Raw genomic sequence first — 15,826 nt, 5'->3', positions numbered from 1 at the left:
TAATCCCCTCTGGGTGATCGATGTACATCGCACGGATTTTGACAAGGTTTGTTAGATTCCTTCCCTTTTTTGGGTAGCTAGTGTACTGTATGTCTCCAAGTTGCTATATTGCATTGGAATTGTTTACATTTTAAGATAATTTCAGTGGCTGTAGATGGAAATAAAAGTTAGAACCTAGTCGTTGCAGGAACTATTAACACCTTTTAAACTTGAAAAGGACAATGTTTCTTTGTGAATAAAAAGTGTGGCGCTGATAATCAGTGAATTCACTTAAATAAATCAGAATGTGAATCTATAAACATGTGATGTCCAAAACATTGGTGTCATAAATTTGGAATGAAAAAAAAAACAACATAGTGAAATATGTATATGTGAAAACATATATATTGACTGAAAACAATACAACTGTGCCCAAGTTCAAAACTCGCACATATGAGTGAAAAGGGAATTACCCATATTTATGTACATATAGTAAATATAAATGGTGTTTTTTAAATATCTGTTCAAATGTGACCAAAAAGTCGCAGGAGGTGTCACGCATCCAATAAGGCATTCAAAAATGGGTGACCTGTGTTAACAAACCTAATAAACATGGGTGTGAACCCTAAAGGAAATGTAAAAAACATATGTAAAAAACAAATATGTGAACAGTTGTGAGACACATATAGTCCAAGCCCTAAAGGTGGATAAAAGATTATGAAAAAATAAAAGAAGATAAAAGAAACACAAAAAATGAAATAAAATTAAAAAAAAAAGGGAAAGAGAAACTGTATACCCACTATCTGGTAGTAATACTAAGAATCACTGGATATCAAATATAAGATCATAAAGGATAGAAAGCCACAATGTCTGAGAGATCCAAATAAATAATGTCATAGAAAGCAAATTAAATTATATCATACATGAAATGAATGAATGAATGATTTGTACAGCGCTGCAATTGCGAACTGAATCGCCTCAAGGCTCTAGATCCGTCCTGTGTTGTCAAGCTTCTTAGAAGAGGTAGGTCTTGAGTTTCTTTCTGAAGGCCTGATGGTTTTCTTCCATGCGAATGTAAGTAGGTAGAGGATTCCATAGCTGTGGTCCTTGGACTGCAAATCTTCGTTCTCCCTTTGTTTTGTAGCGGGTTTTTGGAATAAGGAGGAGGTTATGGTTAGAAGATCGAAGACTGCGATTGGGTGTGTAGCGTTTTATTTTCTCGCATAGGTATTGAGGAGCGTTTCCTTGTATACATTTGTGGGTGAGGCAGAGGGTCTTGAAAGTGATACGATTCTTTACGGTTAGCCAATGTAGGCTCCTCAGGGAAGGGGAGATTGATTCCCAGGGTTTTTTTCCTGTTAACAGTCTTGCCGCCGTGTTTTGGATGAGTTGTAAGCGCGCAAGCTGATATTGGGGTAGTCCTATGTAGAGGGAGTTTGCATAGTCGAGTCTGGAATTGATGATTGTTCCAACTACTGCTGCTTTGTCCTCTTCTGGGACGAAGGGGATGAGTCTACGTAGCCGGCGAAGGAGATGGTGAGATCCGCTGACTACTGATCCTATTTGTGCATCCATTGACATTTCTGAGTCAAAAATGACTCAGACTCTTGGCTTTGGTGCTTGGAGAGATGGTCTGTCCAAAGATGGTGGGAGGTGTCCATGGGGTCTTAGTTTTGGAATTTTGGTTTGCGTGTAGGAGAAGAAGCTCTGTTTTTGATCCGTTGAGTTTGAGAGAGCTAGTAGTCATCCAGTCGTCTATCAAAGTAAGGCATTTTTCTAGTCGCTGATGGTGGTCTTTTTCTCCGGTGATGCGAAGGTAGAGTTGGGTATCATCAGCGTATGAGTGGAAGCAGAGGTCCGATTTTCTAATGCTTTTGAGGAGTGGGCGGATGTAGATGTTGAAGAGCACTGGTGACCAGGGTGAACCTTGAGGGATCCACAAGAGATTTCAGAGGAGGTTTTCAGAGGAGAATGCTCCTAGTTTCACTGTCTGAGAGCGATTCCCTAAGAAGGATGTGAAACATTGTAGATCTGAATCTGTGACTCCTGCTACTTCTGTGAGGCGATTGAGTAGAGTATTGTGGTCCACTGTATCGAACGCTGCACTAAGGTCCAACAGTACCAGGAGACATGATTCTCCACCATCGGCTGCTTCGAGGGCGTCGTCCTATATTTTGAGGAGTGCCGTTTCTGTGCCATGGCCTGGGCGGAAGCCTGATTGCATAGGATCCAGGAGATTGTGTGTGTCTAGGTGGCGTTGTAGCTGTTGTACTACTGCTTTCTCCATAATCTTGGAGATGGTGTTGAGGCTTGTTATCGGTCTGCGATGGTTAGGGTCCTTATGGTCGAGGTTGGGTTTCTTTAGGAGGGGTTTGACGATGCCATGTTTGAGGGCAATTGGGACAGTCCGTTCTTTGAATGACTGGTTTATGAGGTGTGTTATAGTAGGAGCCAAGATGTCGGAACATTCTTTCAGGAGTTTTGTGGGAATGATGTTGTTTAGAGTCCATATTACTATATAGAAAACCTACAGTAAAATATAGTAATATAATTGTGTGGGATCTCTGTACTGCTTCTCAAAATGTTCTGAAGCTGAGCTGACATTCAGGATAGTGCTTCCATAACAACATCAAAGTAGGAAAAGATGAGGTACTCTTACCAACAGCTTTTTACCGACAAGCGGTGGGTGTAGATCCAGTTACAATCGATGGAATATTGTAGCCAAAGATGAAAAGGGCTTTAATCCTCATCCACGGTCCTTTCGGCAAATGGCGTTATCCCCAATATATAAGAAAAAAGAGAGCCTCCATATGGTGTAAATCCAACAAATGGATAAAGGGTTTATTCAGGGAATGTCTCTTCCAACATCCAATAAAAACAATATCGACAGTAAAATTCAGCTCAATTGAACAAATAAAAAGCGCAGTAAAAAAGTGGTTAAAGTGTATGTTTTCTATATAGTAATATGGACTCTATATGCTAATACCATTTCATGTATGATCTAATTTAATTTGCTTTCTATGACATTTCTATTTATTTGGATATCTCAGACATTCTGTCTTTCTATCTTTTATGATCTTATATTTGATATCCAGTGATTCTTCGTATTACTACCATACAGATAGTGGGTATACAGTTTCTCTTTCCTTTTTTATTTTATTTTATTTCTATTCTTATTTTATTTCATTTTTCATTTTTGTGTTTCTTTTATTCGCTTTTATTTTTTCATTTTTTTCAGAATCTTTTATCCACCTTTTGGGCTTGGAATATGTGTCTCACAACTGTTCGCATATTTGTTTTTTACATTTGTTTTTTACATTTCCTTTAGGGTTCACTCCCATGTTTATTAGGTTTGTTTTTTAACACAGGTCACCCATTTTTGAACGCCTTATTGGATGCGTGACGCCTCCTGTGACTTTTTGGTCACATTTGATCAGATACCGTATATACTAGAGTATAAGTCGAGATTTTCAGCCCTTTTTTTTGGGCTGAAAGCGCCCCCCTCAACTTATACTTGAGTCACTGCCGTCTGCCTACATGATCAGCGTGTCATGCAGGCAGACGGCGGCAAGCGTGTGCTATTACTATTCGGCGGCCAATTACTGTTCAAAAGCCGTGCCTCCTCCTCGTTTGTGATAGGCAGTCAGTGTACAGCCTATCACGGACATTCTCTAATCCTCGTCCGTGGTATGAGGATGAGAGAATGTCCGTGATAGGCTGACAGCTGACTGCTGGGAAATTGAGTTTTCTGCCTATCATGGACGAGGAGGAGGCGCGGCTTTTGAACAGTGAATGGCCGCCGAATAGTAATAGCACACGCTGATCGCTGCAGAGCGGCACAGGTAGGATGCACACAGACACATGCACACAGACGCACACAGACGTACACAGGACACATGCACAGGACACAGGGAGGTATACAGCTGCAGATGGGCATTGTTGACCCTCTTTTTCCACTTACAGTAGCTGCTGCATTTCTCACCCTCGTCTTATACTCGGGTCAATAAGTTTTTCCCATTTTTTTTTTTTGTGGTAAATTAGGGCCTCGACTTATACTCGGATCGACCTATACTCGAGTATATACGGTATTTAAAAACATCATTTATATTTACTATATGTACATAAATATGGGTAAGTCCCTTTTCACTCATATGTGCGAGTTTTGAACTTGGGTACAGTCGTATTGTTGTCATTCAATATATATGTTTTCACATATACATATTTCTCTATATATGTGCTTGTTTTTTTTTCATTCCAAATTTATGACACCAATGTTTTGGGCATCACATGTTTATAGATTCACATTCTGATTTATTTCAGTGAATTCACTTATCAGCGCCACACTTTTTATTCACAGTTTCATATACAATTAGTCTGTTGTGTTGGCTGCTCACGTTTTTTTAGGTTTGGCGCGGTATTACTACTATAATCAATGTTTCTTTGTGCTTTGCACATTAACTAGTTGGGTTTCATTTTTACAGGAGAGTTGAAGATCTTCAATTCCGTGTTGAAGAAGAGTCTATTACCAAGGGTGATTTGGAGGTAAAAAATATTATCTTATATAGGGATATCCACATGCTATGTGTTGACCGAAAATAGTACATGTGAGGCAAAGCGTTTACAAGTGTATTTATTAGAGTGTGCTAAAGAGATTATTTTACGAGCTAGTCTCCCAAGTTGGGAAAGTGCCATTCTTTTAAATAAAAACTCAATAGTTCCATCATCTCTTCTGGTCGGTAATGCATCTTGCTTGCTATTGCTTTGTACTATCTACATTATTATATGCTTACAAAACTGGTGGACTATTGAAATAATTGTTTGACAACTCTGTTAAAGCAGGTTGTCTGACTCACCCCCAGTTTTCTAAACATAGTTACAGCAGCAAATCCAACAATACAACTATTTTCTTTCCTTTTGTGCTTTCCTCGAGAAATGGCAATTGTTATAGTAAAATTATTTGAATGACAAATTAATGCCTTAGAACTTTAATTAGCCAGTTTTTGTCATAAAATTGTATATGACAATGTTGATTGCTTGTATAAAAATGGACATTTCAGTTTTTCAGTTCACATTTCTTTTTTTATTTTAGTTACATTTTTTTTTAATTTTTTTTTTTTTTTTTTTTTTTTTATCATCCTTCCATTCCTTCCCCCAGTTTAGTTTTTTTCATAGGCAAGTCAATTGGCATAGCAGAATATCCTGTTGACAATCAAACTTTAACATAGTCCAAATCTTTTAATAAATATATTCACAAATTATTGCTAAACATTGCTTTTAAAACACAAGCTTTTTCACTGGTGCATGCTTCTTTTTTTTAACAAAAAGTAACTTAAATACTCCTATTTTAAACACTAACTTAATCCTTTGTAAAGCCCTTCATAAGTGTAGATCTAATATCTTGGTGCCTAATACAAAATTTGCTGCCTGCAATAGCCTGAACTTTGCCCAAGATCATCTTTGGCCCTTAACTTTTCATTGAGATTGAGATGTGGTTGCTGCTCTCTTTCTCTAAATTATTCAGGTAGTCTGGGTCTTTTAAATAATTCAGTCTGTAAAGATGGCCATACATGGCACAATGTTGCTGCATAGTTGAACACCATCGCTGCATATGGGGCACAGTCCCAATGTTGAGCCTTTTGCCTGATGTTCATTTATTTCAATTAATAAAGCAAAGGTCAATATACACAACTTTGCAATTCCTGTTGCTCCGTTGTAGGCAGTAAAGCAGAATTGGCCAGCATACATGCAATAAAGAATTGCATGTTGAATAAATTGTAGTGTTGTCCAAGATTATATATATATATATATATATATATATATATATTATTTATTTTAATTGAAATGTTAATGACGAAAAGCATATTGCAGGCCAGTTAAATTTTTTTTAACCAAATGTATTAGGGCCTAATACATATCCACAAAAAATTAAGCAAGTATGTATTTTTCTCTTGGTTTTTAATTTTAGATAAAAAAAAAAGTCAGTTAAATGAGAATTAACAAATAATTGCTTGCAAAGTCATAATGTTCTAAATTTATGCTAATGCCTTAATTTTTCTAAAAAAGATACATGATTCTACTTGCTGCATGCACCTGTCCTGTGTTTCTACTTATTGCCTTTCTTTTTTGTCTTTCACCATCAATTTCTTCCCACTTTTCTTGTTGATCACCTCATCAAAGAATCATCTATCCATCCTCTTCTCTTCTGTTATTTACCCACTGCATATTTGCTCATCATTGGTCCAATCGTGCCGGAGCACGGCCTGCATGTGGCTCCTACCTCTCGTGCTGGCATGTGATGGTGGCACTGTTGTGTTCTCTTCCTCTCCCTTTTTACTAACAGACGCAGACCAAACTGGAGCATGCCCGCATTAAGGAGCTTGAACAGAGCCTGCTCTTTGAAAAGACCAAAGCTGACAAACTCCAGAGAGAGTTAGAAGACACTAGGGTAATGGTTTTCAATATTTCTTGGAAACTCTCCCAACACAGCACACTTTTTTTCACAAGCTTTCTCTAGCCACAGTAGATACTGTCATGGTAATATACCAAATGTAGTCTTTGGTCTTAAAGAATTTTCCAGACACAATTCAAACTGTTCTTTGGCTGATGTGGTAGACCATGTCGATTTCTTGACTAAAACAATACTCTTTCACAAAACGTAAATGCTATCTTTTTCATTTGTCACCCCTCTCACACTATACTATTTCATTATATGCTATTAACCAGCTTCTTTAAAGTTAAAGGGACCCTGATAAAATACACAATCTAAAAATGATAGTTATTAAATTATCTTGGGCAATATCCGCTTTTTGGGTTTGTTAGTAATCCTAGTTTTTCACTGTTCTTACAGTGTCGGTTTTCTTTAGATAATGCAGTGACAATGTAAAGTTTTCTCCTTATCCATTGAGGGACAAAGAAGGTCTTAAAGCTTTGGGTTATACTACTGCCTGCAGAATGACTGGACACTGGCAAACAAGAAAACCGTAAGCCAGCCCAGAATAACCCCTCCCACCTTGTTTTGGCTATTTTTTGCTAGCACTTTTTTTTTTTCCCCATGCCCTTTTTTGGTGTTTATATATTTTATATTTCGTTGGTTGCAGGTTACTGGCATGTATGTTGCTTGGGCTGCCACTTCTGGACCCCGCTATAATGGATGTTGTGGGAAAAGTCTGGAAATGACTTTTGGGGTCTGCGTAGGGTAATTTCGAGACACTGTTTTGGTTAAAGTTAGTTGGGGAGCTTTTTCCTAGCCTGCTGGCATTACCTCAGCATTTTCCCGGTCTCTGAAGACCCACTTTTTGAGTAGGTCGGTTGGGTTGAGGTTGAGGTGGTGTTTGGCATTGGAGCGCCAGAATTTGCAGCCCTATTCTCTTGGAGTTTAACTCATGCTCAAAGTCCTATTTAGTTCTTTCAGGTGTGGCTGGAACTGCCCCCCTTTTGGCTGAAGTTTTTACTGCAAGACATTATGACCCAAATCACCCAGGTATTTGCTGACTGATAACAGCAAGTGCACTCTTGCTCCCTCACCCTGATTTGCCCGGGACTTCTGGGCCACCAGCTGCATAGACTGGTTTAAACCAGTCCTTGACTGGTGAGAGGAGTTGTAGTCTACTGCTAGAAACCTCTTGCTTCTACTAGTCCTGTTTTTCAGCCTTGGGTTGCTTAAAACTCTTAAAGCTTCAAAAACCTTCCCTTTGTATCCGCCTTTGCTCTTGACAGCATAACTAAGAATGCTAGATGGTAAGAATGTTCAATGGTATTTTCCTCAACAAAATAAGCCCAAGACACAGACTGTGAAATCTTCTGGCCTTCTGAATGTTAAGAGACTTCTCTTTCATTTCTCCACTACCTCAACCTCCTAATCGAGACCCTTCAAACTTGGCTCCCCATCCACTTACAAGGTCTGGCAACCAGTCTGCCAAATCCTCAGACAAGCCTTCCACTGTGTGAAGATGCACTTCCACTTTCCGAATCTTTAACCTTTGCAGATGCTTGGAAGCTTTCTCTCTGATGCTTTGGATACAGGAGTTGGTATCTCAGGGCTAGAAATGGGAGTTTCACTTCCTCCTTCCTTGGTTTCACAGTCTGTTCACCATTCCCAAGCCAAAAGGAGGCATTCACTGCATTTTTGGTTTGGGAATATCCTCATACAGGTCCAGAAGTTCTGCATTGAATCTACCAATTTTTTTATTCCCTGCCTTCACTAGTGGGTCTTTCTGAGATTTGTGGACACCAAAGATGCTTACCTATATCCCCCCCATATTTCCACTGTGTCGACGATTCCTCTGCTTTACTTTGCCAGTTTGCGGCCCTTCATTTTTGTGTCTTGTCTGCTTCTTGAATATTTACCAAGGTGATGGCCCCAGTATTAGCCCTGCTGCACTTTCATGGCATCCCCATTGTGGAATATGGTGACAACCTCCTATTAAGGAGACTTTTACTGGGTGTAGTCCTGGACACAGCTTAGGTTGGGCATGTTCCGTCCACAGGAGAAACTTCAGATGCTCCAGTCTGATTCAAACTCTCCAGTCCAGGAGCCTGGGTCTAATGGTAGCCTTCTGTAAGGCAGTTCCATTTGCCCAATTTTTCTCCAGACCTCTGTTGTCCTGGCACAAGTCGACCCTGTCTCTGGTCAGACCAATCAGTTTGTTACTGAGGACCAGGTTTGGAAGAATCCTCTTCTTTCTGCAGCTAGGACCAGCATTTGGCTCTTAGTACTATCAAGTGTCAGCTTTCTGCCATTTGTATCCTGTTTCATAGACAGATCCCTGTGTCTGCATGGATTTCCTCCAGGTACTCCGGTTTCTTTCCACACTCAAGACATACTAGTAGGTTAATTGACTCCTGTCTAAGTTGGCCCTTGTATGTGTATGGATGAATGTGAGTTCAGGACCTTAGTTTATAAGTTCCATGAGGGTAGAGACTGGTCTGAATGTATAATGTGTAAAGTGCTGCATAAATTATGTCAGGACTGGACAAACCCCAGGCGCCAGGTCACCATGGCAACAAGAAGTTTCCTCCTAGCACCTGGGCTCCTGCCCGAATGCTCCCCATGCCCCCCCTCTATGTATCCTGCCTTTAGCTTGCCCACCTGCTGGCCTGGGACCTGGCATAGTGGGTGCCGCCTCATAGAGGGGAAGGAGAACGGATACAAGTCCGCTCTCCTCCCCTTCTAGTTGGTAACCCGGAAATGACATGTGACATCACTTCCAGGTCCCCATTGACAGTTTCCCTGGCAATCAAGACTGGGAAAGAATTTGGGAACATGTTACATGTTCCACCCATAAGATTTGTTTAAAAAAAAAAAAAAAATCTTTTATAGCTGGCTCCTAGATTCAAAGTAAGTCAAGCCCTGATATAAGTACCTGTATTAAAAAAACAAAAAAATCTGCTCTGTTTATGATCATGCTATCAGTAGTCCTGCTCCTGCTGGTATTAAGAGGGGGTTATCCTGGGCCATCCTACGGTTTGCTTCTTTTTTTTTGCTTGCCAGTGTTTAATCCTCCTGTAGGTGGCAGTATAACTTGAGGTTAAAGGCTTCTCTTGTCCCTCAGTGGATTCCAAAAAACGTTTTTACAGTGGGTAGAAAAATCCTATTTTCATTTGCTAGGGGCTCGTTCATATACATATTGTATATATTAGTGTGCACATAATGCGCACACACACTGACATTCAGTTTTACATTGTATAGTGCTGTGCTGCAGTATGTCCACATGCAGTTTTCTTTTTTTAATGCTGCATGTGCTTTGCCTGTGCGAGCCCTACATTTGTTAATTTGAAACAAGACTAAAAACAGCCCCCATGATTGAAAGTTTTTGTGTAGAGTACACCTTCGTGCATGGTTTTTACATCTTTGAAATGACCACCCTCAAATCTTAACCAATAATATCTCTGCAACATACACTACTGTGAAAAGTTTTAGGCAGGTGTGAAAAAAACGCTGTAAATTTAAGAATGCTTTCAGAAATAGAAGTGTTAATTGATAAAAATAAACAAAATTGAAAGTAAATGAATAGAAAAGAAATCCAAATTAAATCAATATTTGGTGTGAACAGTATCAATTCTTCTAGGTACACTTGCACACAGTTTTTGAAGGAACTCGGCGGGTAGGTTGTTCCAAACATCCTAAAGAACTAATCGCAGATCTTCTGTGGCTATAGGCTGCCTCAGATCCTTCTGTCTCTCGAAGGTATGGCTTTTTGGCTTCAATTCTTCCATGAAGACCACTTCTGCCCAGACTTCACTGGACAGTAGTTGGGTGTACCTGGATCCCTCTGTTTTTCGCCAATTCTATGCTGATGGCACTGCTGGGCATCTTCCGATGTTGAGGTGAAATAAGCAGACGTGTCTTTTCATCTGCTTGGTTAAGTTTCCTTGGCTGAACACTGCATCTGTGGTCCTCAATATTGCCCATTATGCTTCCTCAAAAGAGCTTCAACTGCACATCTTGAAACCCCGGTCTGCTTTGAAATCTTTGCCTGAGAGAGACCTTGTTGGTGCTGTACACCTACCTAAAGTTTTCTTACTGTGCTCAGTCTTGACATTTTGTATGACCTGTGACATGAAATGGTGATCCGTAACCTCACTGTAGTTGCAGAGTTTTGCTGTTCCTCACCCAGTTTTAAGCCGCCTACACAGCTGTTTCCATTTCAGTTGATGGTTGCGTTTGGTATAATTGGTTAATCATACGCCTGACTCTAATCCTACAAATTCCCTGACTTTTTGCAAGTATAAGAATCGATGCTGGTTTGACTCCAAAGGGTAGTCACACCAAATATTGATTTGACTTAGCTTTTTCTTCTGTTCGCTCACTTTTTGCAATTTTGATAAAAATTAACAATACATATTATTTTTTTAAAGCATTCTTTCTTTACAGCATTTCTTCACACCTGTCTAAATAATTTGCACAATACTGTACATTGAATTTGTTATCTGAATTGTTTAATGAAAATTAATACATTTTGAAGAAGCTGGTAAAATTTTTGTCAGCCTAATTGCTTTATTGACTTTTAGGTGCCACTACATATGGCTTTTGAGATGCGTTTTTACCATACATTTTCTATGGATTCACATTGACGTCTATGACAGAAAAAAACAGTAGTGCAGACTGACTTTAAACTTGCCCTAAAGTGGTTGAAAACTCTCGCATATACTCAGTGAAGTGGCAAGCTTCAGGTGATACACACAGATAAAACAAATCCTCCTAAATAAGTTGTACCTGTTTATCACACTCAATGCTTTGGATAGAGGCAAGTACACAGTATAGAAGGCTGTGCTTTGTTCATATTTCATGGTTTGAGGTTCTGAGATTTACAACCACTTTAACTGGTCCCCACACCCTGTGTACACTGGCCTGAAAATCCTGACTTTTTTTGACAGTACCTGTTAGGAAAGACAAGTTGATGGCTGTAGGTGGCTGCAATCAAGGTGCTGGCTCCCATATGCACTTCATTTGAAATAGGCTATTTTTGGCTTCCTCCTCTTCCTTTAAGTAGTATTTTGCGCATGGTATTCAAGTATAATGAGGAGGTGTGTGTGTGTGTGTATATATATATATATAAATATATATATATATATATATATATATATATATATATATATATCTCTAATATATCTATTAAAATGTAAGATTTCTGTGATGTAAACAAATGAGACAAAGAAGATAAATCCTTTCAGAACTTATTGCACCTTTTAATGTGACCTATAAACTGTACAATTCAATTGAAAAACAAACTGAAATCTTTTAGGGGGTGTAAAAATAATAAAATAATATAATGCAGTTACAGAAGGGTCCATACCCTCATATATAACTGGGGATGTAGCTGTGTTCAGAATTAAGCAATCGCATTTAAACGCATGTTAAATAGGGGTCAGTGCACACCTGCCATCATTTTAAAGTGCCTCTTATTAACCCCAAATAAAGTTCAGCTGTTAGGTCTTTCCTGACATTTTCTTAGTCGCATCCAACAGCAAAAGCCATGGTCTGCAGAGAGCTTCCAAAGCATTAGAGGGATCTCATTGTTAAAAGGTATCAGTCAGAGGAAAGGTACGAAAGAATTTCCAAGGCATTAAATCTACCATGGAACACAGTGAAGACAGTCATCAAGTGGAGAAAATATTGCCCCACACTGACATTACCAAGAACTGGACATCCCTCCAAAATTGATGAAAAAACGACGAAAACTGGTCAGGGAGGCTGCCAAGAGGCCTACAGCAACATTAAAGGAGCTGCATGAATATCTGGCAAGTACAGTGGTACCTCAGATTGTGAGTAATGCGGTTAACGAGTATTTTACCCCCCGAATACCCAGAATACCGCCGCTAAAACGACGGTAAAGCACCACTAGTAATAGCGGCACTTTACAGCCGACGCACCACCCGCCACAGTGTGAAAGGGGCCTTACAGAAGTCATTTGCAAGTCGCGCTGAAGTTTTAAATCAGCCTTCTTTATCAGCACAATCGGCCGATGCCGATTAATTAAAAAATGCCAAATATCGGCTGATATATCGGTTGACCTATGTGTATATGTATATGTGTGTGTGTGTGTGTGTGTGTATGTATGTGTGTATATATATATATATATATATAAAATATACACATACATACATACATACATACATACATACATACATACATACACACAGTGGGGATGGAAGGTATTCAGACCCCCTTACATTTTTCACTTTGTTATATTGCAGCCATTTGCTAAAATCGTTTAAGTTCATTTTTTTTTTTCCTCATTAATGCACACACAGCACTCCATATTGACAGAAAAACACAGAATTGTTGACATTTTTGCAGATTTATTAAAAAAGAAAAACTGAAATATCACATGGTCCTAAGTATTCAGACCCTTTGCTCAGTATTTAGTAGAAGCACCCTTTTGATCTAATACAGCCATGAGTCTTTTTGGGAAAGATGCAACAAGTTTTTCACACCTGGATTTGGGGATCCTCTGCCATTCCTCCTTGCAGATCCTCTCCAGTTCTGTCAGGGTGGATGGTAAACGTTGGTGGACAGCCATTTTTAGGTCTCTCCAGAGATGCTCAATTGGGTTTAAGTCAGGGCTCTGGCTGGGCCATTCAAGAATAGTCACGGAGTTGTTGTGAAGCCACTCCTTTGTTATTTTAGCTGTGTGCTTAGGGTCATTATCTTGTTGGAAGGTAAACCTTCGGCCCAGTCTGAGGTCCTGATCACTCTAGAGAAGGTTTTTGTCCAGGATATCCCTGTACTTGTCCGCATTCATCTTTCCCTCGATTGCAACCAGCCGTCCTGTCCCTGCAGCTGAAAAACACCCCCACAGCATGATGCTGCCACCACCATGCTTCACTGTTGGGACTGTATTGGATAGGTGATGAGCAGTGCCTGGTTTTCTCCACACATACCGCTTAGAATTAAGGCCAAAAAGTTCTATCTTGGTCTCATTAGACCAGAGAATCTTATTTCTCACCATCTTGGAGTCCTTCAGGTGTTTTTTTAGCAAACTTCATGCGGGCTTTCATGTGTCTTGCACTGAGGAGAGGCTTCCGTCGGGCCACTCTGCCATAAAGCCCCGACTGGTGGAGGGCTGCAGCGATGGTTGACTTTCTACAGCTTTCTCCCATCTCCCGACTGCATCTCTGGAGCTCAGCCACAGTGATCTTTTGGGTTCTTCTTTACCTCTCTCACCAAGGCTCTTCTCCCCCGATAGCTCAGTTTGACCGGACAGCCAGCTTTAGGAAGGGTTCTGGTCGTCCCAAACGTCTTCAATTTAAGGATTATGGAGGCCACTGTGCTCTTAGGAACCTTAAGTGCAGCAGAATTTTTTTTGTAACCTTGGCCAGATCTGTGCCTTGCCACAATTCAGTCTCTGAGCTCTTAAGGCAGTTCTTTTGACCTCATGATTCTCATTTGCTCTGACGTGCACTGTGAGCTGTAAGGTCTTATATAGACAGGTGTGTGGCTTTCCTAATCAAGTCAAATCGGTATAATCAAACACAGCTGGACTCAAATGAAAGTGTAGAACCATCTCAAGGATGATCAAAAGAAATGGACAGCACCTGAGTTAAATATATGAGTGTCACAGCAAAGGGTCTGAATACTTAGGAGCATGTGATATTTCAGTTTCTTTTTTAATAAATCTGCAAAAATGTCAACAATTCTGTGTTTTTATGTCAACATGGGTTGCTGTGTGTACATTAATGAGGAAAAAAATGAACTTAAATGATTTTAGCAAATGGCTGCAATATAACAAAGAGTGAAAAATTTAAGGGGGTCTGAATACTTTCCATCCCCACTGTGTGTGTATATATGTGTGTGTGTGTATATGTATGTGTATATGTATATGTGTGTGTGTGTGTGTGTGTGTGTGTGTGTGTATATATATATATATATATATATATATATATATATATATATATATATATATATATAAAATCTATCTATCCACATATCTTTTCATGTGACAACACTGAAGAAATTACACTTTGCTACAATGTAAAGTAGTGAGTACAACCCTGAGTAAAAATGTCCAATTTGGGCCCAATTAGCCATTTTCCCTCCCCGATGTCATGTGACTCTTTAGTGTTACAAGGTCTCGGGTGTGAATGGGGAGCAGGTGTGTTAAATTTGGTGTTATTGCTCTCACTCTCTCATACTCGTCACTGGAAGTTCAACATGGCCCCTCATGGGAAAGAACTCTGAGGATCTGAAAAAAAAAAATTGTTGCTCTACTTAAAGATGGCCTAGGCTATAAGAAGACTGCCAAGACCCTGAAACTGAGCTGCAGCACGGTGGCCAAGACCAAACAGTGGTTTAACAGGACAGGTTCCACTCAGAACAGGCCTCGCCATGGTCGGCCGAAGAAGTTCACGTGCTCAGCGTCCTATCCAGAGGTTGTCTTTGGGAAATAAACATATGAGTGCTGCCAGCATTGCTGTAGAGGTTGAAGGGGTGGGGGGGGGTGAGCCTGTTAGTGCTCACACCATACGCCGCACACTGCATCAAATTGGTCTGCATGGCTGTCGTCCCAGAAGGAAGCCTCTTCTAAAGCTAATGCACAAAAAAGCCCGCAAACAGTTTGCTAAAGACAATCAGACTAAAGACATGGATTACTCGAACCATGTCCTGTGGTCTGATGAGACCAGGATAAACTTATTTGGTGCAGATGGTGTCAAACGTGTGTGGCGGCAACCAGGTGAGGAGTACAAAGACAAGTGTGTTTTGCCTGCAGTCAAGTATGGTGGTGGTAGTGTCATGGTCTGGGGCTGCGTGAGTGCTGCCAGCACTGGGGAGCTGCAGTTCATTGAGGGAACCATGAATGCCAACATTTACTGTGACACACTGAAGCAGAGCATGATCCCCTCCCTTTGGAGACTGGGCCGCAGGGCAGTATTCCAACATAACGACCCCAAACACACCTCCAAGATGACCACTGCCTTGCTAAAGAAGCTGAGGGTAAAGGTGACGGACTGGCCAAGCATATCTCCAGACCTAAACCCTATTGAGCATCTGTGGGACATCCTCAAGCGGAAGGTGGAGGAATGCAAGATCTCTAACTTCCACCAGCTCCGTGATGTCGTCATGGAGGAGTAGAAGAGGACTCCAGTGGCAACCTGTGAAGCTCTGGTGAACTCCATGCCCAAGAGGGTTAAGGCAGTGCTGCAAAATAATGGCGGCCACACAAAATATTGACACTTTGGGCCCAATTTGGACATATTCACTTGGGGGTGTACTCACTTTTGTTCCCAGCAGTCTAAACATTAATGGCTGTGTGAGTTATTTTGATGGGACAGCAAATTTACACTTTTATACAAGCTGTACACTCGCTACTTTACATTGTAGCAAAGTGTCATTTCTTTAGTGTTGTCA

The 15,826-nt window shown here is 40.3% G+C and overlaps 1 protein-coding gene across 8 annotated transcripts in view; it reads left to right on the top strand.

The window, feature by feature from the left end:
• CLIP1 (CAP-Gly domain containing linker protein 1) overlaps window positions 1-15,826 on the top strand; it is a 225,624-nt gene that overhangs the window by 98,311 nt on the left and 111,487 nt on the right. For 4 of the 8 annotated variants that reach the window (XM_073626982.1, XM_073626938.1, XM_073626948.1 and 1 more), the window contains exons 8-9: window positions 4,461-4,521; window positions 6,320-6,424. In XM_073626982.1, the coding sequence (XP_073483083.1) occupies window positions 4,461-4,521; window positions 6,320-6,424 (166 nt within the window). The remainder of the gene's footprint in view (window positions 1-4,460; window positions 4,522-6,319; window positions 6,425-15,826) is intronic. The other 4 variants (XM_073626975.1, XM_073626958.1, XM_073626999.1 and 1 more) reach the window with 1 other exon arrangement.

The sequence above is a fragment of the Aquarana catesbeiana genome, linkage group LG01, assembly GCF_042186555.1.
Source record: "Aquarana catesbeiana isolate 2022-GZ linkage group LG01, ASM4218655v1, whole genome shotgun sequence".
NCBI classification, from domain to species: Eukaryota; Metazoa; Chordata; class Amphibia; order Anura; family Ranidae; genus Aquarana; species Aquarana catesbeiana.
The sequence above is the reverse complement of the archived record's forward strand: the minus strand, read 5'-3'. Positions and strand labels throughout refer to the sequence as shown.